A 26,736-nucleotide genomic window follows, 5' to 3' on the forward strand; every position below is an offset into this window, starting at 1 on the left:
CAACCACATCAGGGTGTGTGGGTTTTTTTACATTCTTACTGATTAGCCTTACCACTGCCCTTAAGTGACTTTAGATTCAAAGACTACCTGTCTTATAGAGACACACTGATGGGTACACCATTTCACCAGAGGTAACCAAGGTACCAAGGTGAATGCTTTGCAAACAACTATTGACTCTAGTTCTCCTGCCAAAATTTCAAACACCGTGAGACAGCATTGGAAGACATCCAATGAGAGTTTATAGCTTGGAGCACTGAGCACTAGGGTTGTTTTGCAGGATTCATATGGCACACAAGGGTTGAAGAGGGCAAGAGTTTTGAAAATAAGGCAAACAGTTTCAGAAAAACAATCCTTGGTGTTTTGTAGGTGAGCAGTCAGGTAGAAGGGGCAGCCTCTAAAGTGCATTTGTCCTCAGACCTGACTGCAGGGTCTTAGGAAGACATCCTCACCCTCTATCACCACTTGCCACTTGAAATCCTCTAATACAGGATGACGTCTGTTTATTCTGCACTTAGAGTTTACATTTTGAATACCCACCCCACCCCATAAAAAGGTATCATGTTATTTAGATCTGCCCTTCGGTATGTGAGGTATTGGAATTAGATCTTTCCGGGATTTCAAATTGTTGAACTTGAATCTGAACTTTTGTCTATATAAATCACCATGTACCATGGCTAGTGCAGCCTGAGCACTCAGCAGCCCTTAACTCCATTGTGAATGAAAGATGGACACTGTGCCCTAGCCTGTTTCACTCAGTGGGTATTGTTGGCCTGTGGACTGAAGGGTTGCAGGTTAGATTCCAATCAAGGGCACATACCTTGGTTGCAGGCTCAGTCCTGGCCATGGTCGGGGTGTGTGCAGGATGTGTGCAGAAGGCAGCCATTCAATGTGTCTTTCTCGCATTGATGTGTCTCTCTGTGTGCCTCTCCCCCTCCTTTCCACTCTCTAAAAATCAATGGAAAAATATCCTTCTCGGGTAAGAATTAAAAAAAGAAAAAGAAAGAAAGATGGACACTATGAGATGAGGAAGAGGCCACCAAAAATAAGCCTCACTTCATGATTGTGCCTTGCCTTGCTCTGGAGTCAGACTAAAATGATGTTGGGTTAGTCCTACAGTTCAGTGGGGGTCGTACTGGATGCGTGAACGCTTTAGGATCTGGGGAGTTATAGCATTTACCTGTTAGGTTCTAAGGGACCCACTGCTACATGTAAATACAAAGTACTAAAGGAGGCTGAGATTTGCTCTGTGGTCCCTATAGTCCTGCACTCACCTGCTTACTCGGTGGAAAACAGGAGTGGGGTAGATATGTATAGATATTTACGCTATCTTATTCTGGGATTAGAGTGAACAAATGAGTAAGTTGACCACAAAGCAACAAGGGTCAGGATCAGACCAAACCAAGTTGTTGCCTATATTCTCAGAGGAGAGCTGAGCACTGAGTGGGAGAAAGGGCTCTTAGCCTCTCCTTCCTAGTTCTGAGCGGACACCAGCCATTCCCGGAATGTGCCCCTGAGGGTCTCACTCCCACCTCCACCACAAACAATTGACCCAAGAATGCCGGAGATGGATTTTGGTAAATGCACTTGTCCTCACGTTGTTGCATTTCAGTGTTTGGGGTGACTCTCCTGGACTGGCTACCAGTTTGACTTTGATTTTTATTCCAATGGAGCTGGACTACAACACGGAGAAGGAGGCTGAGAACTGGGAAGCAAACCTTAGGTAATCCTCTTGTGAAGTTGCTCCAAAGTTTTGGAGAACGAGCTATGTAGTGGACTATTGGGGTTGAGTTAGCACATGGAACCTGCTAGGATGTAAAAAAAAAAAATCTTTATAAAAGTAAATGTCAAGGACAATCAGAAAAGAAATAGAGAAGGAAAGAATCATTTAAAAAGTGAGGCAGTTTCAATATTAGAAAAAGGCTGGGGTATGCTAACATTTCAGTGACAACATAGTGCAGATTAATGTCTCATTGATGCAACATCTGGTGCGAGTCAGAAGGCCCTTCTGCTTGTCTCCAATATATGATCTGAGGTGATCATGGCAAGGGAAAAGAGAACTGGCGGATCTAGAAGGAGGTTTTTAAAGGCAAGCTGGGAGCCTCGCCGGTGTGGCTAGGCTGATTGAGCATCATCCCCAGCACCAGGAGGTCACCAGTTTGATTGCCAGTTTGGGCACATGACCAGGTTGCAGGCTCTGTCACTGGTAGCGGGTGTGCGGGAGGCAGTCCATCGATGTTTCTATCTCTCTCTCCCTCTCCCTTTCTCTCTCTGAAATCAATAAAAACATATTAAAATAAATAAATAAAGGCCCACTGGGAGTGGCTTCTAGCACTTATGACCTCATCCTGTTAGGCAGAACCCAGTCATTTGGCTGCAACCTAACTGCACAATAAGCCAGGACCGTAGTTTTCCCAGGCTTCTAGAAAGAGGATGTAGAGATGGAATTCAATGAACCCACAGCATTGTCTCTACAACAATCCACTCTCTCATTGCCTCACAATGATTCCTTTCTTCTCAATGACAGAACACAACCCTTTCCAAGGGACACCCCTAGGGGCCATGAGTCCCATATCCTGCAGAAAGTATGGGGGCTCCCTGGCATAGACTCCATCAAGTCAGAGGCACCTGCTCTTGATCTGGAGATAAAGGAACACACTCAGCTGATGAACCAGGGTGGAGTAGGGGTAGGGTAAGGCAAGAAAATACTCCCGTTTAGAACACGAAAGACTGGGAGACACACAGTGATCACTGCCCTGCCGCCATTCTGAAATTCTCTGTGAGACACAGGGAAGACCTTCTGTAGGTTGGGGAAGCTCTTTGACTGGTCCTGGGTCACACTGTCTGGGAGGGAATCCCTTGACCATTGCTCTCTGCTTGCCATGTCTGAAATGGGCACTAGGAAGTGTGCCCTCACTGGGGGCTGCACAGCCATCTCAGCCAGCTTCCTGTTTAATGCTTGTGAAAAAATAGGATAAAAGTGCGCTTCACGGAGCCTGTGTGTGATGGCATTGGGATTTAGGGCCCTCAGCCCTAGAAAAAGTAAAATTCATGGCAATGAAAATTGAGCCTCTTTAGTCACCCCCCACCGACACACACACAGAAGGCCAAGTTCCATACCCCACTCCACCATCTACCCCATGCATAAGCTCCCAGTTCTCTTCTTCCCAACCATCGCTCTGTGCACTCTGCCCTGTTTGCTTGGCTCATTGGCAGGACTGCAGCCTCCTTAACGTTCTTCTTGTTTCCTTTCACTTGTATGGACCAAATTGTGTTAAAACCCCAACTCCTGTGTTGAAACCCTAACCCCCAGCACCTCAGAATGTGGTTATATTTGAGATAGGGACTTTAGAGAGGTAATTAAGCTTAAATGAAGTCATATGGTTGGGCCATGATCCTATTTGACTGATTCATTATAAGAAGAGGGAGAGACATCAGGGACATACATGCACAGGGGAGGACCATGTGAGGACTCATTGTGAAGATGGCTATCAGCAAGCTGAGGGAGGCCTGAGGAAACACCAGGTCTGCCCACACCTTGATCTTGGACAGTAAATTTCTATGGTTGAAGTCACCCAGTCTGTGGTATTTAGCCCTAAAAAACTAATACTCGGATCTGTCCCATTTTCTCAAATTCTTCTCTACATGCCATTAGCCTTCTCCCTGGCAGCATCTCACCTTTAGTGAGTGACACAGCTGTGAGAAAAGTAAATAAAATGAATAAGCTTTAAGGTACAATTAGAAATAACCTGCTGCTTGTTTTTTCTCAGCTGCAAAATAAGTAAGTAAGTATTCATAACTTGGAGACTCTAGGATTCTAAGCCATCTCCTTTGAAAGTACCTAGATAACCCCAGAATCTTTATGTTCCATCTTCCATCTCTTTTGAGACATCTGTTTTCAAGGTGAATTATTTCTTAGTTGATTTAAAATATTCATATTCCACCATGTGATCTTATAGATTAAATTAGCTTTGGTTTGTTTCTCTGGACATTTAAATCCCACTTATAAAATGTAGTTTCTTAAGTAAAATATGTTCTGAGTTCTAAATATTTTATTCACAAGAGAATCTTTGGAACATCTATATATATAAAAGCCTAATATGCTAAGTGTCTGACCATTCGGTTGACGGTTCTACCAGTCACTATGATGCACACTGACCACCAGGAGGCAGACGCTCCAACTGGTATGTTAGCTTGCTGCTGGGGTCTGGCCGATTGGGACTGGGCGAGACAATCCGGACTGGGCAAGATGGTCTGGACACTCCCTGGAGCCAATCTCCTGTGGTCCCTCCCTGGCCTCTAAAGTATTTCTTCTAATTAATTTCTTTTTAATGTGCAGGAATTCGTGCATCGGGCCTCTAGTATTACTTTTAAATTGGGACTTTCTAAACATAGTATAATTGAAAGAAGTCATAAATCTTGATGCTATTTGGCAATCAGCTTTAGTTATTATGAGACAAGTAGCTTGATCGAATTATAATAGGAGCAGAAATCTAAGAGGTGGCTGACATCACAGCTCCATCCTCTAGCCCTAGAAAACTGTACTATGAATCGGTGGCTTCATGCCACAAGCCAAGGCTTGATTATAACCAAAAATAGGCCTAGACCCTCAGCAGGCTGAACATTTCTGGAATTTACTTCATAACCAAATAGAGTGTAAATATAGGGTATTCAGTAAATTAACGACTGAACAAAAGGACAAAGAGTTCTGTCTGAAGCTTGCTTAGCCTCAGCTCCATTTCCTGTGTCTGACACTGCCCACCTCACTGGTCTCTCTGAGATCTGTCAGCAGTTTGCTCAGCTGTGCTCCGAGCTGAGACCCTCTGCACCTCCACTTTATTTTAGCAAATAGTAAACTGCCCTATCACGCAATGTGGGCCTGGGCTCCGGCTAGCTGTGTTCTCAATTCTGAGTGTAACTCTTTCTCAATATTTTAATAGCGTGGGAGATCAATAGAGAGAAGCAAAAAAGGTTTGCTAGCAAAGCAGCCAAATAAAACATGGACAACTTTTTGGAGCTTGGACTAAGAAAAACAGAGACCCCAGAGTACAAAACGCCTCCACACAGATCATTGATTTACTTCATTGTTGTCTTCAGGCGTCTGAGCTCCTACTATGTGTAAGACACCGATTAGGAGCTTTGGTGGGCCATAGCATTTTGGTGGGCCACTAACAATCTGCTTTTGGAGCTGCCATTCCCTGGAATCGCTCCAGGAAAGTGATGAAGTAAAAGCACTTCCAGCCAAATTTCTGAGAAACTGACTGCTGACTCTGCTTGATTGTCATGTTTTCGTGGCCAAAGCACACCCAGGGACACCTGCTCTCACGCCTCAAATTACTCAGGTATCTCCAGGACAGCCAGCTTGGCAGACACACTGTGTTACTTGGAGTGCTGAGTGCCTCGGTGCGTGTTTTCACCAGGTTCCCTGGAACTTCTCTGTAACCACACTCTCACCAGCACTCTCTCTCTCACATGCACCAGGCCCTCCTGGGACTCCTGTTGCAGGGGATGCGCTCTCCAGTGCCCACATGGCTCACGGTCCTGTGGAGCTCCACATATGAACTAATGGAGTTGCATTAGCTTGGATGTTGAACTACTCCTGGCTGCAACATGAGACAGAAACTCTGGACACTGACCTTGCTTTTGACTTTGCTAAACTCCCAGCTGCCCCTCTTTCAGGATTGGCTTGGGGTAAAGGGGACTTGGGAACACAAAAATGTAACTTCATGCAAAGAAAGCCTTTTTCTACATCCCACCCTCCCGTGGGGGCTTCTAAAAATGTCTATTTCTGTGGTAATGCAAGAACCACATTCCTACTTCCTAATGGCAAATCTGGCCCATTAATTCCTCCTGCAACATAACCTTATAGATAAAGATATGGACTTCCTGGAATCTGTGAAACCTAATGCCCTGGCTTGGAAGATGAAGCTCTTAATGTTAAATGTACCCCAGTTCATTCAGTGGTTATAGTATTTGCCATGCAAATAGGAAGTTTCTAGAGCCAGGCCTGTCCTGGAACTTGCTGTGCAACCTTTCTAACACAATCATTTCTCTTTCACCAAATGTCAGTTTGTAATTCAAATGATGGCTTAGACTAGATGACTTTGAGTGACCTATGATCCTCCATGAAGCCTCAGTGCTGTGGGGTAACTTGATGTCACTCTCTACATCCAAGTGTCTGAATTGGTATCAGCCAAGGTGGTGTGGGGAAGGGGCTGGTGAGGATGGTATTGGTGTTCTGTTATCTGTTAATGAGACCAATCCAATGAGCCATAATCCCAACTATCTCAAACACATCCAACACTGCCCTAACTGGTTTGGCTCAGTGGATAGAGCATTCGACTGTGGACTGAAGGGTCCCAGGTTCAATTCCAGTCAAGGGCACATGCCGGGCTTGTAGACTAGATCCCCAGTTGGAGGCATGCAGGAGACAGCTGATCAAGGATTCTCTCTCATCATTCATGTTTCTATCTCTCCCTCTCCCTTCCTCTCTGAAATAAATAAAAATATATTTCAAAACAAAACAAAACAAAACAAAACATCAAACACTGATCCTAGAAGGACAAGACTTATTAATTCCACAGTTACAAGTCCAAATTATTGGTGAGTTAGAGGAGTATCTTCCTGTGTGTGTGTGCAGGGGTGGATTATAGTTTAACATTGCAATATTGTATTTGATTATGCGTTCGTTCCTCACCGCTCACAGTCATTGCAAGGCAGGAGTCCTCAGCTTCGTGGCAACTGGGAGCAGCTGAGTGTGGCAGCTATGGTGTCCTCGCCCTCTGGCCAGATGACGCTCCCAAGCAGTGGAGACTATAGGACAGAAATGACATCATGGATTTTTATCTCATTGACGGGAGTCAAGATAGTGTGTCACTTGGACTTTCTACAGAGTGAAGAATGCTGGCTCTGGAATCAGTACAGCCTGGATCCCAATACTCCCAGCTCTGCCACTTGCCAACACTGTAACCTTAGGTCAGTGACTGACTTAACCTTTCTGGCGTTCCCTCTCTCCCCTCAGTAATACGTGATAATAGTGACAGGCGCCACCAAGGACTCATAAGGAGCAAATGAGATGACACATGCAAAACGTTTACTAGTAAGCCTGGGCCTGGATCACAGTAACCCTGAGTAAATTTATTTATATATATATATGATCTTTGAGGCCTAGTTGATCCTACAACAGGTTATTACGATTTTTTCTTAATTTTAGGACCTGGTTTCAAATGGAGATCTCTTGCATAAATAAAAGGTTCAGCCTTCAGTAAAAGTTCTAAGTTGTTTACAAGAAAATCATGTGTTGTACTTTTTTAATGTCATTTTCTCACATGTGTTTTTAAAAGGTGGAAAAGAGATCTCACGCACTAATGCATTTTTTTAAGTTGATAAAATTATAGCATCAAATAGGCTTTGAGATTGCTATACCATGGGGGTTGGCAAACATTTCCTGTAAAGGACCAGATAGTAAATATTTTAAAAGGCTTTGCAACCTCATGGTCTCCACTGTGATTGCATTGCAAGAACAGCCCTAGACAAGAGCACAAACAAATGGGTGAGCTTGTGAGAACCGAGATGGTGGCATAAGGTACAAACCTGTACGTGCTGCCCCCCACAACAACATTAAAACCACAACTATAAGACAAAACAGCTATCATCCAGAACCACGGGAAAGCTGATCGAGTGGAAGTTCTACAACTAGAAGGAAAGAAAACAGCCCATTGAGACCGAGTAGGAGGGGAGAGGCTCCAAGAACAGAGGTACGGGGAGCGCGCGAGGCTGCCGCACCTGGGTGCGCGGTTTTTTTCAATCAGAAGGGGACAAGCTCTGAACTCATATACGGCGAGACACTGGGGTCCAGGCTCCTACGGGGAGAAATGGGACTGTCTTGCAGCGGGTCGGAAAGCGAAGGTGACTTTCTCACAGAGCTGCTCGCAGGGATCATTGTTGCTGTAGGGGAGCGCAGCACTCGGGGAGTGGCGGAGTCGGAGTTGGGGGGGGTCTCTGACAACACCATTGCTGTTTGCCCCGCCCTGGGAACTCGCTGAGACCCCGCCCCACTACATCCCCTCCCAAGCTGTGCTCAGCGGCACAAAGGAGGCACCTGTGCTTTTGCAGCCTAACAAACTGCAGTGAATCAGAGAGCTCCAAGACTTCCAAACTCCAAACAAAGAGGAGAAATCTGTTGATATTGCTGTAGTCCCTGCTGGGTGGACCCACACAGTGGTTGACTTGGAGATCCAGGAGCCAGGATACTCCGGTTAAGATACTAGATTTTAACTCCTCACACCTATAAGGGACAAACTCAAGAAGCAGACTCAGTGAGCACCAAAGCCCCACTGAAGCAAGTCCTACCGTGTAAGGGTGTCTCCAGCACAGCAGTTCTTCTTATAGACACAGTGGCTCCTCGCAGCCAGCCAAAAATGCGAAGACAAAGAAACATGTCACAAATGAAAGAAATGGAGGAAAGCAAACTAATGGAGGACATAGAGTTCAGAACCACGGTTATAAGGTTACTCAAGAATCTTCTACAAACCTCCATGGAACTTAGTGAGACCTTAAAGGATCTTAATGAGAATGCCAAAAAAATGGAAAAGGATCATCAGAAATTAAACATACACTGACTGAAATAAAGAATAATATACAGAGATCCAACAGCAGACGAGAGGATCCCAAGAATCAAGTCAAAGATCTGAAATACAAAGAAGCAAAAGACACCTATCCGGAAAAGCAAAACAAAAAAAGAATCCAAAAATATGAAGATAGTGTAAGGAGCCTCTGGGACAACTTCAAACATACCAACATCCGAATTATCGGGGTGCCAGAAGAGAGAGAGCAAGATACTGAAAGCCTATTTGAAGAAATAATGACAGTAAACTTCCCCTACCTGGTGAAAGAAATAGACTTACAAGTCCAGGAAGCGCAGAGAACCCCAAACAAAAGGAATCCAAAGAGGACCACACCAAGACCCATCATAATTAAAATGCCAAGGACTAAAGACAAAGAAAGAATCTTAAAAGCAGCAAGAGAAAAACAGTTAGTTACCTACAAGGGAGTACCCATACGACTGTCAGCTGATTTCTCAACAGAAACTATGCAGGCCAGAAGGGAGTGGCAAGAAATATTCAAAGTGATGAATGCCAAGAACCTACAACCAAGATTACTTTATCCAGCAAAGCTATCATTCAGAATTAAAGATCAGATAAAGAGCTTCACAGATAAGGAAAAGCTAAAGGAGTTCATCACCACCAAACCAGGATTATATAAAATGCTGAAGGATATTCTTTAAGGGATAAATACCACATGATCTCACTCATTTGTGGAATATAATGAACAACATAAACTGATGAACAAGGACTCATCCAGAGATGGAGAGGCATTGATTGGACTCTCGGGCCCTGGAGGGAAGGTAGGAGAGGGTGGGGGTAAGGGGGAGAGATCAACCAAAGGACTTATATGCAAGCATTTAGGCCTAACCAGTGGACATGGACAACGGGGGCGGGGTGGGGGGTTGGTGGTGGTGGTGGTAAGGGATAATGTGGGGATAAGGACACAGATGTAATATCTTAATCAATAAAAAATATATTTAAAAAAAATGGGTGAGCTTGTGTCCCCACAAAACTTTACTTCTGGACGTGGAAATCTGAATTTCATAGAATTTGCATACGTCAGGACATATTCTTCTTTTGATTCCCCTCCCCGCCCCCTCCCCCCCCCAATAATTTAAAAATGTGAAAACTATAGTTGGCTTTCCATCTACACAAAAACAGGTGGGAGGGGCACCTTTGGCCCATAGTTCTATCACTGGCCAACCCCTAGTCCACAAGAATAAATATATGCAAAGATGGCCGTGGCCAGTGTGGCTCAGTTAGTTCGGAGTTGTCCTATGCACTGAAAGGTTGCCTGTTTTATTCCCAATTGGGGCACATGCCTGGATTTCAAACTCAATCCCCGGTAGGGCGTGTAGGGGAGGCAGCTGATCCATGCTTTGCTCTCACGGTGATCTCTCTCTCTCTCTCTTCCTCTCACTCTAAAAATCAAAAAATCTTTTTTAAAAAAGATACGTATGGGTGCCTCCAGCAAGTTATGAAATAGACTAGAAAACCACATCAGAAATTTAGTTCCAAACCATCCTATATAATAAAAGCATAATGTGCAAATCGACCGAACTGCAGAATGACCAGTAGGCAGGGGGCGGGACCAGCAAGCAGGCAGGGCCAGGCCAGCCAAGGCACATGCCAGTGGGCAAAGGGAGGGAATGGCGATGGGTGGGTGTGGGGGGCCAATGACCAACAGCGGTGGAGGGGCAATTGGGTGGGCTGGCACCATCCCCTGATTGGTCCGTCTGGTTGCCTCCCAGGGGAAGCGGGCCTAAGCCATCAGTAGAACATCCCCTGAGGACTTCCAGACTGTGAGATGGTGCAGGCCGGGCTGAGAGACCCCCCTCAGTACACGAATTTTTGTGCACCAGGCCTCTATTTTACTATAAAACAGAATTTTGTTACTCTTAAACCACATCTAAATGAGTTTAATTTTCTTGATGTAAAAACCTATGTAAGCGATAATTCCATGGTAATATGAAATAGCAAGGTTACAAACCTTTAATGAATTTTATGAGGTCCGATGGGGATTTTTGAGTGAGTGATTATTTTGCTTTTTCTAAGAGATGAATAATGAACCAAATTGTTGCAGTTTATTGGAGGTGAATGTTTTAAACATTCTGAATATTTAACCACTTAAGAGCAAGGCCAGTCCTTTCCTCAGTGGCAATCAGCTATTGCAGGCCTTTCACGCCTGCAGCTCCTCCTCTACCACAGCCTGTAGCGTCCCAATCCTCCTGTGCTGCAGTGAGGGGGTAGGTGGGGGTAGGGAAGGCTGCTCAAGCCCAGACAGAGCTTTGGGTACTGGACCGAGTGACCAGGACCCACCCTGCTCCACCAACCATCACATGACTTCACCCAACGGTCCTCCACCCCAAGACTCCTTCTGAGGCTTGGAGTCCTGTGCCCTCACTCAAGTACCCTCCCCAAGAAAAGATGGTCAGTGCAGGGCTGAGTGTCATGACTCAGAGAAATATACTGAAATCCAGGGACCTGAGGCAGGCACGTGGGTGTGGGGGTGATGGGACACTAAACAGAGGCAGAGAGACAAGAGCGAGAAGAGCCATGATGTGCTGGCTCCAAGGACTGGAGACTCCAGAGCCATCTTCACCCTTTGCACAGGTGAAGACAGACTGGGCTCTTCTCTGCATGGCCCACAGGCCAGATCTTGTCTCCACAGGGGGAAGAAACGAGGAGGTAGGTCCAGTACAATGAGGATTTTCTGCAAGCCATTATAGGAGAGAAACTTTCTCAAATGCATCATCTCCTTTTTTGCCACTGAGAGTAGGCACTCCAAGAGAAGACACTAAAAGGCCCTACTGCAATGAGAAGACACTAAAGAGCAAAGGAGAGAGATATCAATCAGTTGCCTCCCATATGCGCCCCAACCAGGGATCACACACACAACCTAGGTATGTGCCCTGATGGGGAATCCACCTTCTGGTGTATGGAATGACACTACAACCAACTAACCCACCTGGCCAGCGTCCGACTGGGCCTTTTTTAGTTCTTATACATACTTTTAATAAAGTCCCCCCCCTACCGTCCCTTACTGCTGTAATTCTGACTGGAACAAACTTTGGTTACTCCAAAAAAATGTTTAAGCATGCACATTCACACTTTTATTTCTGAGTGATGAATCATTTCAAAATTACCAAATGTTACAATATTTTCTTAATGTTTGTAGTATAAGAGAAAGGTAAATATAATTGATATATAAATACATACAGGAATATCAATAAAAATATTACAGCTGATAATTCCCATACTTAAACTATTTTACCAAAGCATTGTTGTACACAGTAGTTAAACACTATCATATGGACTTAAATTATTTTTCTTTCAATTAAAAGTCATTTAAAGATTAAAAAAAAGTAATTTATTTAAATAGAATACAGTGTGAAGTCACAAACTCTTCTGATGTTTCATATCCAAAGCTTTTAAATGGTCATTTTCATCCAGTTTTAATTTTAAAAACATCACATGAGAGCTTCACTCTTTTCACTGATGCATGTTTAGTAATACCAGAAAACCTCCCTTCTCTGGAAAATAAAATCTTCTCATTAACATGGAATCAAATGAAAGTATAAATAAAATAATTGAAACCTGACATAGACATTAGATTTTCTAGAAAGAGTAGCTGAAATAAAAAGGGAAAACATTAAAGCCATTTTAATGTTATCAGGACAACAGATCATTATTTTAAAATTCCTGAATACTGGATCTAAGGAAACTTAAAAACATGTTCTTTTCATTAAAAAACATAATCCTTTAAAATATCCTTTATAATACACATCTACACCCGAAGAGTTCCACATCTAGTCAAAAAATGATGCAGTTTCACTAAAACGTGAATTTATAACTTTTTCACAATTGTTGGATGGTTTTTATAAAAGCACTTTCCTTAGGAAAAAAATTCTGCCAATTGGAAAACCTTCATTTGGGAAAACAAAAGACTTTTTCCTCTGAAAATAATGAAGTTTAGTCCTTGGCTACATGAGCTTTCATTAACTTATTCAAATGAAAACATCAGTGTGCTTCTGGAAACTAGATTCTTTCATTAACACAGTCTGAGATAGCTTCTGGAAACCATCACCAAAATGTTAGGATTCACAAGCAAGCACCGATGACCAGCACGACACCACTACATGCATCTGTCCAAGTGGACGGGGAAGTGGTGGCATTGCACACGCTGTCACATCAGCTTATTTCCTCTTGCTCCCAGCCGTGTATTCACAAATGTTTGAATTTATATTTAAACTCTACGTCATTTAATGGTGGTAAAACGCCCAAGCCTGCACGGGATTGGTCCAAAGGAGGACATTTAACATTGCTGTCCACAAACTCTAATTCAAAATAGGAAAGCATCAGAATCAAAAATTGCTTGATTTCCTGGACAGCAAATAATCTTCCAGGACATATCGTCGCTCCTGACCCAAAAGGCATGTAGTAATATTTTAATTTGAGTCCATTGCTGTAGAAGGTGGTCTTTGTTTTCCCATTTTCATCAAGATAGCGATCATACTTAAATGTCTGCAATGAGAATACAAAGAAAACAAACCGATAAGCTAGTTTTAAATAAATGTATCTCTTTCTTGATCTGGAAACTCCAAAGGATAATTTTCTTTTTTAAATCCAATTTATTAGTAATTTAAGAAAAACCCCACCATGAATCAGAAAGCCATAAAGAACCGGAGCTTAACAAGAACTGATGGGAATAAGAAAGCTTTATGATGCCTCCTGCCCTGCCTAGGTGACTAGTTCCTCAGTGAGGCAGAACTAGAAAGGAGAGTTCAGCTCAAAAACTAGAAGAGTCTGTATATTTATTATTAGTCTCTAAGCCTCTAATTTCCTCAATTTGGGAGCAGGCATTTTTCAAGGAAAAGCAGAGTGTGTGTGTGTGTGTGTGTGTGTGTGTGTGTGTGTGTGTGTGTGTATAGATAGATAGATAGATATTCATACATATTCATATATATTTTAATTGATTTCAGAGAGGAAAGAAGAGAGAGAGAGAGAGACAGAAACATCAATGATGAATCATTGATTGGCTGCCTCCTGCACACCCTCTACTGGGGATCATGTGCCCTGACCTGGAATTGAACCATGACCTCCTGTTTCATAGGTCAACGCTCAACCACTGAGCCACACCAGCCTTGTGGCAGCAGCTTTATTATCATGGCTACATATGTAATCTAGCAGAGATTATGTGATGACAAATATCAGAAAAAATGAAGAATTCAGGCCATTGTCTAGGCTTTTCAAAATATATGAATATTTGACATAATAAAGGAGACCTAGGGTTTCCATAATTAAATCAATTCTGTAATGGTAATTTCCTCTTTATTTCCATCTGGGAGATATCACCTGGCTATTGTACTTTGATGAGCAGGCACTTACCAAAGGGTCTGGGTAGATTTCTGGATCTAAATGCATTAACTGAGGATACAGAGCTATGATGTCATCTTTGCGGATATTATAGGAACCGTCCTGGAGGTGCAAAGTGAAATCCTCTTTAGCAGTCCGGATGTTCAGGGAGGCACTGGAAAGCCTCAGCGACTCCTTGATGATACTATCTAAATAGTTTTAAAGGAAGAAAGGAGGCGAGGAAAAGTTGGGGGAGGAAGGAGGGAGAGAGGGAAGAAGAAAGAACAAATTAAGTATTTAAAGGCCACATAATATAGAGTCTGAAATACTTCTAGCAGCTAAACAGACTGTGGGAACCTGGCCAGACACAAATTTCCCACTTTCTTCTGTTACCACTATGCTGTGATCAACGACTCAGTTTTGTCTGCATGTATCTTTTAATCTGATAATCTGCGTTAATAATCTTTTGAGAAGATATCTTGATGAATAGAAACTAGACTTTCATAATTTTATAGAAAAAATATTCTTATTTATACATGTCACTAGACATTTAATACAATTGGGAAAATCGACAAATCACTTTTCTGTGAATTATTCAAAGTTCATCACTTTGGGGATTTAATCTACTGATAATACTTTAATATAGAAATGTTTTTCCATATGGTTAATGCAGCTTCAATTCAATGTTTACAAGAACCCATTTTTAGCTTCACACTAGTTGATGATGTGTGACAATGCCCTGCTCCCTGGTAAAGACGTCAGGGACAAACAGGACCACCCTGACAGCAGCTGAAACATACCAAACCGACTGAGAAGGTCCAACCTGGCCTTCCAGCCTCTGTCCTTTTAATTGACATGTTTTGGGTGCTTCTCACAGGATTGTGTGTAAAATAATAGCTTATTAGCCATTTCTTTTACAAATGAGGAAAGTGAGGGCCCCAGAAGGGAAGTGACGTGTCTGAGGTCTCCCCTGGGGAGCCCACTGTGAACCTGTGCTTCTTGCCCCCCCACCCCTTCCACTAACACACACGGCCCCTAAAAGATAGCTTGGTTTCTTTCCTTAGACAAAAAGAACACAAAGAAAAGTCTTTCTTACTATAAAAGCATATTCTTTGTGTTTCAATAAAATATGGAAGCAAAAATAAGAAAAATAAACTTCAGTCCCATTACTTAACCCATGCATCTATTTGTAGTTTCTTGATGGTGCTTTTTTCCTCTTGATTTCATGAAAATGAGTGATGTGCTCCCAATTAACTGTAAAATTAGTGTAAAAGCAATTACAAAAGAGCGAGTATAGAAGTGCAGAGAAATGGTTGCGAGTGTGGGGTCAAGAGTCCCACCCACAATAATGTTGTAATTGGTCCCACCATTCCATCCTAGACAGCAGCTTAGCCTCTAAGTGTCGGTCTCCTTATTTGTTATATGGAAGTAGTAACAGTCCCTAATCCTAGGATCAAAAGAGACAACACATGGGAACTACTTAGCACAATGCCTTGAACAGGCAAGTGCATAACCTATACTGACTATTGCTGTTAGTAGGAGGCAGTAAGTGAATGTAACAGTAAGCGTACCTAGTACCGGCATGTCATTCAGTTGCATCTGATTCAAACAAATAGGTTGGTCTTCTAAGCTGATTTTTTGACCAGCACTCTCTAGTGTTTTATTCACTTCTTCAGTAGCTGCTTTCATTGCTTCAGGGCTCCTATTAAAAGTTAAGAGAAAAGAAATGTACATAAAATAAATTTTTTCTAGACCAAAAACTCTGCTTTTCCCCTATCTTTTAAATGGGTGAAACTACCAGAGAAGGTGGGAAATGGATATTTCCTTAAAAGGACCTTGCTATGTAGAAGTAAAACTTTGGCCAGATTTTTATGAATAAATGATTTTAGTAAAGATTAAATGATCAAATTAGTCACTGACATAGCAACTGAGTAGACAGATTGCATCTAGCATAGCAATTTAAAGTACTGGCTAAATTGTAAATGCAAATTTAAATTTACTCCTAAAATCTGTACTACAGCTTCAGGCAGAACAACAGCTTTTCCATTTATAACTATTCTAGCACTTTGACTTGTGAAATGAATGCTGCTTCATTTTCATGCACGGAAATTGACCGGCTCCTCAGAGCCCCGGTAAGGAATTTACATGACATGATTGCAGCAAATGACTCTCAGAAATGCTTGACTGATAAGTATTTGTGAGGTTGCCATACAATGGCTGCCATTACCCACATGACATATTGATGTTGTGTCCTTATTTACAGTAAGGACAGAGCCCTCTCAAGTAAAAACTCTGGAAGACATTTAGCACTTGAGACAGATTGGTAATGGGTTTTTAAATCTGAAATTGTTTTGAGAATATTTTTTATATTGCACACATAAAAACATCAGCCATCAATGGAATTTGGCATTTCCGATCCTAGGGAGTAGTAATTTTGTATCTACGTGATACTAAACATCCAATTTAACTGAAATAATTCAATAAACCATTTGAATGCCAAAATTCCAAAACAAAGACTTTGGAGGGAAATCATCTTTGTGTAAAATAAAGTGTTACATACAGTTGTTTTTCTTTTTTTGCTACCTACAGTTTTAAAAGGCAAAAATCTAGCTAAATCCCATCAAGAATAATTGATCCACAGCTATTTTAGTTGGTCAAATAAATAGTAAGACGGAAATGACTGAGTGAAAAAAAACACTGGCCTTTTGTCCGGAAGTCAGTAATCACTTAAATATACTTTTATGATTATGAAGAAGGAACAGCTTAGGGTTAAGAGCAAGGGCTCTGGGCCCAGGTGGCCTCAGTGGACCCTGCACCAGCCCATTCCTTTCCCTGGGAGACTCTGCTTCTAAAAGGCACGTTTACCAGTCACAGCTGCTTATGTCTTTTTAATAGTTGACCTTCTGCCTCCTACGGAAAGAAATAAAGAACAGGAGAAGTTGCTAGTTACCTCATCATTTGAAATAAGCTCCAGAAAGTGGCCGGAATGGTGTTTGCTTGTGATGCCCACAGGACAGCGAGTTGCGTCTTGGCCTTTTCCATGTCGTCTAAGGTGGAGAGCATGTCATTCAGAAACCTGACCAGTTCTGACATGTGGTCTCTCTTTCCCAGGTTCTCGTGCCTTAAGCCCTCAGCCAGTTTTTCCCGGGCGTGGTGTGCGGTCTTGAACACATGAATGGGGAGGCCTGCTACCAGGGCCGGGAAGATTTTGTCAAATTCCTTGAAGTTGTCGAGTTTTTTTAGAATGAGTGCCTTTTGTGCGTCTTGTCCCATAAGATCTCTGCCGAAGAGCGTTAAGTACCCAGCTTCGAACATCACTCGGTAGCAGAAGGCATACATCCCTTCTGTCACCCAGGGAGGCATCTTTGACTCAGGTGCAGCCGGAGTTCTCATGATAAGTTGCAGGTTTTCCATCATGGCTTCCGTGAGGGAATTCAAGGCGTCGCCCTGCAGAGTTCTGATGAAAGCTTTGTTTATGTTATCAGTAGTATTTCCATCACTTGGGTCAATGCTTTTGTGCCCAAATGCCTGGCGATAAACAAAACGTGTGGGGAAAAAAGAAATTAAACCTGACCTAGTGCTAGTAAATGGCTGAAAAGCAAATTAGGTACTTTCATAATTGGGAAAGTTTCATTTTTTAAAAAGGGGGCATGGAAATTGGCCTCTCCACATACCAAGTTTCATAACATTTGACCAGTAAATGGCCAAATCGTACCCTTTCTTTATGGCCAAGTTTAAACCCCAGCTCCTCAGTGAAACTTCCCTCCACCGCTCTATTTCTTGTTTTTATTGTCTAGCCCAGTGGTCGGCAAACTCATCAGTCAACAGAGCCAAATATCAGCAGTACAACGACTGAGATTTCTTTTGAGAGCCAATTTTTTTAAACTTAAACTATATATATAGGTAGGTACATTGTTATTAACCTAATTAGGGTACGCCTAAGCTGGCCTTTGCTAAAAACGTTCTCAATCTGATTGAGGTACGTTCGCCGAGGTCAACCCCTTCCAACTCTCCCGTCCACACTCATCTTGTATACTTGTTTCGTCTATCTCCTTTCGTTCATCCTCTCTATATGTCCACCCCACCACTTCTTCCACCGCCACTTCTTCAAAATAGACTCGCCCAGGCCGAAAACCGACTTCTGTGCATGGGCCACGAAGTTTCAATCAAACTGTACATTTGCGCCCGCACGTGGTATTTTGTGGAAGAGCCACACTCAAGGGGCCAAAGAGCCACATGTGTCTCGCGAGCTGCGGTTTGCCGACCACTGATCTAGGGCAGGGGTCCTCAAACTACGGCCCGAGGGCCACATGCAAATACAAATATTGTATTTGTTCCCGTTTTGTTTTTTTACTTCAAAATAAGATATGTACAGTGTGCATAGGAATTTGTTCATAGTTTTTTTTAAAGTATAGTCCGGCCCTCCAACGGTCTGAGGGACAGTGAACTGACCCCCTGTTTAAAAAGCTTGAGGACCCCTGATAGGGCATTTATTTGCATGTTAATTTGGTACTAATCAATAATGGTTTTTAATCATTAGTTCTCTTTTATAGTCTTTGTAGATGAGTTTTAACCAGACTTCAAGTTACTTAGAGGCAGACACCATGTCTAATATTTCTTTGCAGGGACTCAGTTAATGTTCGTAAATTGTTTTCTCTATAAAAAAAAGCCTCTTACATTACATCTAAGTGATGCCAATATATCTGGTCAATTCCTTAATAAGATTAAACAAAGGTATGGCATGAGTGTGGCAAAACTATTGTTCCATGTTCAGTTCTCACCACATGCATTCTGGGAGTTGTATAGACATGGTTGACATGAGTGAGTTTGTGATGTCTTACTTATACAGTGTCATCTGTCTCAGTAAAATATTTAATGTTTATTTCACTCTCAGTAGCTGGTTAAGAAATTACAAATCTATACCTATTTCAACTTTTAAATTATTAGCACCAAGAGGTCCTATCTAACTTAATTATAAGACTCTCCTTGTTCCTCAAAATGACTAAGTAGAGTGACATATTAAAGAGTAGAAAATAAACAGAATGTTGTATAAATGCGGTATAAATGCAAAAGTGGTTACCTTTGCAGAAGTAGTGAAATGAAATTTTTTCCAATCAAAGTATTTCCCATGGCACAGCACTTTCTGGTATGACAGGGGGTTTGTGATGAAGTGGACATAGTTTCCCATCAGTTTGCAGGTGAAAACAGGACCATGTTTCCTTTGGTTTGCTCTGAGGAACTCAAGAGGGTTGGCACCAAATTGCAGAGCACACCCCAGGTAAGGGATCAGCCCATTCTCCAGAGGAGGTTCACCCATTTTTCTGTAAGGCACAACAGTGTGATGGTTATGGAAAAGTACACAGCTTTATGTTTATACCAGGTTTTTAAAATTTATACTACTGACTTCAAACTTCAAAACTACAGTTTATAGCTATGTTTTAGTGTTGATGGGGGCCCTGCTCTTCCTCTAAAATAATGAGTTTATATTAACCTAGTAAGATGACATGTTGGTGAAAATGGTTACCAAATCCACCCATCCATCCATGCTTACATTCCACAACACTTACTGAATACCCACTCCATGCTAGTCACTTTCCCAGTACTGAGGATCAAAGGCTAAACAAGGCCAACAAGATGATTGCTCTCAGTACAGAGATCAACCTACATTCTAGCATTTATATTTTTTCTAATTGTCATTTGACCAAGTATTGGATTGTTTTCCTTAAAGATATAGAATATTGAATAACAGAAAAGATTACAGAATTAGAGTTTTCACAATCTTCATCATTTAAAGCTATTATACCATGGTGATCATTAAAGATAAGGAGAATCTCATTTGAGAAATTAGCTTATTATAAAATTAAGTAAGATTTGTATTAACAGAATCATCAATTGTAATTCAATAGTCTTTCATGCTACTCTAAGTGTTTTTATTAAGGATATAAACATCCCTGAAACTAATATAATCATGTCAACTGTAATTGAAAATAAAAAATGGCCCTAGCTGGTTTTGCTCAGTGGATAGAGCGTCAGTAAGCAGACTGAAGAGTCCCTGGTTTGATTCCAGACAAGGGCTTATGCTTGCGTTGTGGGCTCGACCCCCAGTGGGGGGCATGCAGGAGGCAGCTGATCAATGATTCACTCTCATCATTGATGTTTCTATCTCTTTACCTCATCCTTCCTCTCTGAAATCAATAAAAATATATTTTAACAAAACAAAAAAGAAAAAAACCTAGAAACTATCAGGCCTGAATTAAAGCATTTTAAGGAACAAAAAAATACTTGCTAAAGGTATACAACACATAACACACTACATAGCTGAAGATATGCTGTGGGCAATTCTATCTTTTGGAGATTGACATAGAGAATATTTACATACTCTCCCCTATATCCCCAAAAATACTCCTTGAGCCCATCAGAAGTTAAACTACGGCTATGCATCTGACTCTATTCGTATTTCTTGCATTCTTGGACCCATTATAAAAATAATCACAAAAATAAAAGCGATGTCACATACATTTAGCAGTTTCTTAATCCATCATGGTCAAATATCTTTACTAAGAAAAATATAGTAGAATGATCAATGCAGACTCTGTGCTCTTGTCTAAACTTAGGCTGAGTCTATACCATGCACAAGAACTAGCTGAAAAGAGAATATTTATTTAGTCAGAGCATCTTATTTGAAGCACGTGATAGAAGTCCTTTTCATGGCAGATCCCACTTACCATTGTATCCTCACTAATCCAGATTTCCTCTTTATATACACATATAAAATACAGAAATCTCATACATTGCTGTCAGTTATGTTTAACAAGTTAGTACATTTTTGCATTGCCATTGGTATGCCAAAACTAAAAGGAAAACTATCATTTTATCTTGTTAGATATAATTAAAAAGATACCACTAAAAATTTAAAGTAAAATGTTTTAATTTGAGAAGAAAATGTTAGTGTATGTAAGTACAGGAAGTCAAATTTATTGTATAACAATGAAAGTAAAAGAACATTAACTGAATGAATTTAGATGCAATTTAAAGATAAAACTTTTTTACCTTCTCCTCATTCCAAGAATAAGCCACAAACAACAGCAGATTGCTACCACAATCCCCCAGATCAAAGATATGCTCATCATTTTGCAAATCTAATGCAAAACCTCCAGGAGGAGAATCTGAATAGAAAAGTAAGGATGTAACTGAGCAGAAGCTGCAGCTAGACTTTTATACATGGTAAAATCTTGCACTTGAGTGACCAAAGCAAACAATTAACCATTTGTTCATCCTATTAGAAAAAAAAACTGGCCTTGAACTAAGTCCACAGGTATCAGAAGACGTTCCAAAACAATCAGAGACCTGCAATACTTGATAAGTTGAAGGTCTCTCAAACACATGTTGACTAAATGTTCAGACCTGGGAATGACAGCTAATATTACAAGGTTTGTATGCTTATAAAAAAAACAAATAAACCTTTTCAGGATGAACATATTAAATAGAGATATAAAACATAATAATTGAATGACAAATGAAGATAAGTTATTATCAAGCCAATGATTTGATCTGTTACCTTTTGAAAAATAAATCAATTTAAATGATTTACAAGAGATACAGTGGTCAAGTTCAAAGAAAGAGAACTGGGTGAAATGTTTCTGGGGCTTCATGTTTCAGTGCTTTTACAAAATTATAGCTATTTTACTAGATATAGTAACATGTTACTTACCTAACATCATGAAGAAAGTATCCCATGTAAATGGTTTCAATTAAACCATTTATGTAAGCATCAAAACTTTATCAAACATTGGCGGGGGGAGCTAGAGGAGGGTATGGGGGGGGTGTAAAATGGTGATAGAAAAAATAAATAGCTATTTTAAAAACATTATCAATCATATATTTCTAATTGAAAATGTGTTTATTAATTTTTATAATTGTTAACACAATTTTATATCAAATAACTTAAAACTATCTGAAACATATCTGGGTAGAAAGTGAAAGTCAATTCATAATTTACGCTCCTTACTATCCCTCACTCAAAGGTAACCACTGTTAACTGTTTGGTGTATATCCTTTCAAACTTTATTTCTATGCACACATATGTATTGACTGAGCACCTATTCTGTGTCAAGAACTCTTCAAAGGTATTCTGGTTACAGGTGTCCATAAGATGGACAAATTCTTGCCGAAACCGGTTTGGCTCAGTGGATAGAGCGTCGGCCTGCGGACTGAAAGGTCCCAGGTTCGATTCCGGTCAAGGGCATGTACCTGGGTTGCGGGCATATCCCCAGTAGGAGATGTGCAGGAGGCAGCTGATCGATGTTTCTCTCTCATCGATGTTTCTAACTCTCTATCTCTCTCCCTTCCTCTCTGTAAAAAATCAATAAAATATATATTTTAAAAAAAAAAGATGGACAAATTCTTGAATAGAGACTCTATTTCAGTAGAAACAGATAATGAAACATAAGTGTTATGAACAAAATAAAACTAGGTGTGGAGAGCTATTGGTAGATCAGATCAACTTTAGATATGGTGATCAGGAGGCTCTGCAAGGAAGTGATGATTAAGATCTGTATGAAGCCTAGCCGGTTTGGCTCAGTGGCTAGAGCGTCGGCCTGGGGACTGAGGGGTCCCAGGTTCGATTCCGGTCAAGGGCATGTACCTTGGTTGCGGGCACGACCCCAGTGGGGCATGTGCAGGAGGCAGCTGATCGATGTTTCTAACTCTCTATCCCTCTCCCTTCCTCTCTGTAAAAAATCAATAAAAATATATATATATATATATTTTAAAATATTGTATTGATTTTTTACAGAGAGGAAGGGAGAGGGATAGAGAGTTAGAAACATCAATGAGAGAGAAACATCGATCAGCTGCCTCCTGCACACCCCCTATTGGGGACGTGCCCACAACCGAGGTACATGCCCTTGACCGGAATCGAACCTGGCACCTTTCAGTCCGCAGGCTGACGCTCTATCCACTGAGCCAAACCGGTTAGGGCCATAAAAATATATTTTTAAAAAAAGATCTGTATGAAAATGAAAATCAGAAGGAAGAGAATTTCAGGAAGAGGGAGCACCAAATGCAAAGGTTCTGATCAAACTTGGTATATCTAAGAACCAGGAAAAGATAGATTAAAGCAGACTGAATAAGAGGAAATGTGGATAAGATATAAAGACAAAAGGTAGTCAAGACCTAGTTCATACACAGGGATGCATTAGAGTAGGGAGAGACAGATTTTGGAAGGCAACCAGTCAAAATACTATTTTGGACCTTTTAAATTTGAGAGACCTATTAGATATCCAAGGATCAATGTCAAATTGACAGTGAGCTCAAGAGTCTGAAGCTAGGGAGGAAAGCCAGGGTTGGAAATAAAAATGTCAAGTCATCAGCATTTGGGTGGTATTTAAAGCCAGAAGACACTATAAGATCACCTAGGGAGACGATAAATCCTGAGAAAAGAATAGAGCCCAACACCAGGCCACAGAGTATTCCATTAATTGAAGTCAGGCAAAGAGCAGAAGGGTAGTTGGATAGGAAAGAACCAGCAGGAAAACAAGAAAATATGGTGTCTCAGAAAGAAAGAGGAGAATGCATTTGAAGAAAGATGAGTGATTATATCATATGCTACTCTGAGGTAGATAGAGTAAGAGGACAAAGAAATGGATTTGACAACATGTAGATAGCTGGTGAGTCACACAGAAACACACACAGATGGGGTATATGAAATACCTTTTTATGTCATGTAGAACAATGAATACATATTGTGGACATTTCCTGTGCAACACATATCTATGTATAATAGATATAAACCTTCATTTTTAATGTGTGTATAATCTGCCATTGACTAAATGTACTATAGTTTACTGATTCCCTACTGATGGGTATTTAGTTTGTGCCCAATTTTTGGCCATAAAACCCATAGATTTATTTCATGCTTTTTTTTTTTTGCCCCCTTAAACAGAGAACACAAATCACTTTTGTGTAATTTATGGTGATAATCATTAATATCAATCACTGTTTTCTTAATTTTATTTACAGATTTCTCATTGTTAGTGTATAGAAATAAACTGATTTTTGGATGTTGACTTTTGCATTCTATAACTTTGCTCAACTTTTTTATTAGCTCTAAGAGGGTTTTTGTGTACATGTGTATTCTTTAAAAATTTCAACATAAGCAAGATTATATCTCCTGAAAATAGAAATAGTTTTCCTTTCAAATATGTATATTTTTTTATTTCCTTTTCTTGCCCAACTGCCCTGGATATAACTTCCAATACAATGTTGAGTAGAAGTGGCAAGAGCAGATGTCCTTGTCTTGTCCCTGATCTTTGGGGTGGCAGGGAGGGAGATTTAGTCTTTCACCAGTAAGTATGATGTTAGCTGTGGTTTTTTTTTTATAGATACCCGTATCATGTTGAGGCAGTGTCCTTTTATTTCTAGGGTTTTTGTTGTTTTTTGTTTGTTGGTATTGTGTGTTGTGTGTGTGTGTGTGTTTATCATGAAAAGGTATTAGGCTTTTGCTAAATAGTTTTTCTGCATCTACGAGGTAATCATGTGGTTTTTGTCCTTATTGTATTATATGGCATATTTCATTGCTTGATTTTTGGATATTGAACCATATTTGGTAATGGTGTAAAGTGCTTTTTTGTGTCTTGCTATATTCAATTTGCTAGTATTTGTTGAGAATTTTTGCATCTGTATTCATAAAAATATTGGTCTGTAGTTTATTTACTTGTAATATCTTTATCTGATTTTGGTAACAGATAACAGTGGGTGCATAGTGAGTTGGAAGTGATCCCTCCTTTTCTAATATTTGGAGAAATGGTGAAGTATTGTTATTTCTTGGTAGTCGAATTAACCAGTGAAGCTATCTGGTTCTGAGCTTTTCTTCGTAGAAATTTTTTAAAATTTCAACTTCAGTATTTTTTCTTGTTATAGGTCTGTTCAGATATATTATTTCTTCCCGAGTAAGTTTTGATAGTTTGTGTCTTTCTGACATGTGTCCATTTCATCTGAGTTATCTGATTTGTTTGCATACAGTTGCTCTTAGCATTCACTTATTTATTTTCCCCTTTTTATTTATTTAATGTAGTAGTAATGTCCCCTCTTTTATTGTTTATTTTAGTAATTGAATTTTCTCTCTCTGTATTTCTCTCTCTCTTCTCTCTTTTGGTCAGTCTATCTAAAGCCTTGTCAATTTTGTTGATCTTTTCAAGGAACCAACTTTTGGTTTTGTTGATTGTATCTTTTTGTTTTGTTTTTTAAATATATTTTTATTAATTTCAAAGAGGGAGAGAGAGAGAGAGAGAGAGAGAGAGAGAGAGAGAGAGAGAGAGAGAGAGAGAGAAACATTGATCGGCTGCCTCCTGCATATCCCACAATGGGGATGGAACGCGCAACCCAGTCATGTGCCCTGACCGGGACTCAAACCCTGACTGACCTCCTGGTTCATAGGTTGATGCTCAAACACTGAGCCATGCTAGCTGGGCTCTGTTTGTTTCTCTATTCTCTATTTCATTTATTTCTCCTCTGGTTTTTATTATTTCCTTCCTATTGCTTGCTTTGGGTTTATCTTGCTCTTATATATTTTTTTCTAACATTTTAAGGTGAAAGATGAGGTTATTAATTTGAGATCTTTCTTTTTTAATATAGGTAGTTATAAGTTTCCTTCTAAGCATTGATTTTACAGCATTAATTTTTGGCATGTTTTTTATTTCATTCATCTCAAAATATTTTCTATTTTACTCTGTGTTTTTTTCTTTGATCCATTGCTTATTTAAAAGTGTATTTAACCTCCTAGCCAGTTTGGCTCAGTGGATAGAGCATCGGCCTGTGGACTGAAGGGTCCCAGGTTGCAGGCTTGATCCCCAGTAGGGAGCGTTCAGGAGGCAGCCAATCAATGATTTTCTCTCATCACTGATGTTTCTATCTCTCCCTCTCTCTCCCTTCCTCTCTGAAATCAATAAAAATATTTAAAAAAAATAAATTTTAAGTGTGTTATTTAATTTCCACATATTTGTAAATTTCCAAAAAATTTTTTGTTCTTGAACTCATTCCATCATGATTAGAGAACATACTTTGTATAATTTCGTTTTTTTAAATGTATTGAGACTTGTTTTATGGCCTAACATATACCTGTCCTAGAGAATACTCCACGTGTACTTGAGACTTTGTATTCTGCTGCTTTGTATGGAGCGTGCTATATATGTCTATTAAGTCTAGGTTGCTTATAATGTTGTTTAAGTCTTCTAGTTTCCTGTTGGCCTTTTATCTAGTTATTCTGTATGTTATTGAAAGTCAGATATTGAATCTCCTAAAATTGTTGTTGAATTGCTTATTTCTCCTTTAAATTCTGTAAGTTTTGCTTCATGTATTTTAGGACTCTTCTGTTAGGTGCCTATATATTTATAATTGTTATAATTTCTTGATGGATTGATTCTTTTATCATTCTAGAATATCTAGCAATAATGCTTATTTTTTTCTATTAATATGCATTTTTAGGAATATGTTCCAACCATAGCACAAACCAAAAGGAAATATAAAAATTAGTTAAATTTTGGTTGTTTGGGAGTTTTTTCATTTTTGTCTCTAATGTACTAATACATTTGTGCGAGAATCTGTTTTGGTCTCATGTTTTAAGAAGTTAGGCTCATATCACCCTCTAGTGGACAACCGTGTGCACTGACACTTCCTCTGTAGTTAAATTGGGGGAAGCAGCCAACTCTGAGGGAGCTGTAAACCAAAATTAATTTTAGACTTTTAAAGAATAAAAGGCATTTGTCTGAGCAAAATGAGC

General features: G+C 40.3%; 1 protein-coding gene across 1 annotated transcript; it reads right to left on the reverse strand.

Annotated features, from left to right (window-relative positions):
• Positions 1 to 11,698: 11,698 nt before the first annotated feature.
• On the reverse strand, positions 11,699 to 21,185 carry LOC118670864 (cytochrome P450 7A1). Its single transcript, XM_036338301.1, has 6 exons — positions 21,009 to 21,185; positions 19,039 to 19,279; positions 16,909 to 17,486; positions 15,530 to 15,660; positions 13,992 to 14,167; positions 11,699 to 13,127 (listed from the first exon to the last, which is right to left on the reverse strand). Exons 1-6 carry the CDS (start codon positions 21,086 to 21,088, stop codon positions 12,828 to 12,830), a joined length of 1,506 nt encoding a protein of 501 aa, XP_036194194.1. The 5' UTR covers positions 21,089 to 21,185; the 3' UTR covers positions 11,699 to 12,827.
• Positions 21,186 to 26,736: the final 5,551 nt, after the last annotated feature.

The sequence above is a fragment of the Myotis myotis genome, unplaced genomic scaffold (genome assembly GCF_014108235.1).
Source record: "Myotis myotis isolate mMyoMyo1 unplaced genomic scaffold, mMyoMyo1.p scaffold_m19_p_16, whole genome shotgun sequence".
NCBI lineage: Eukaryota > Metazoa > Chordata > Mammalia > Chiroptera > Vespertilionidae > Myotis > Myotis myotis.

Bases quoted from the DNA above. Each gene is read 5' to 3' on its own strand.
- LOC118670864 (XM_036338301.1), bottom strand. From the start codon at position 21,088: ATGATGAGCATATCTTTGATCTGGGGGATTGTGGTAGCAATCTGCTGT. The intron at 17,487-19,038 runs GTAACCACTTTT...GTTTATCGCCAG, and splicing joins ATTTCACTACTTCTGCAAAG to GCATTTGGGCACAAAAGCAT. The intron at 14,168-15,529 runs GTACGCTTACTG...AAAACTATTTAG, and splicing joins GAATGACATGCCGGTACTAG to ATAGTATCATCAAGGAGTCG.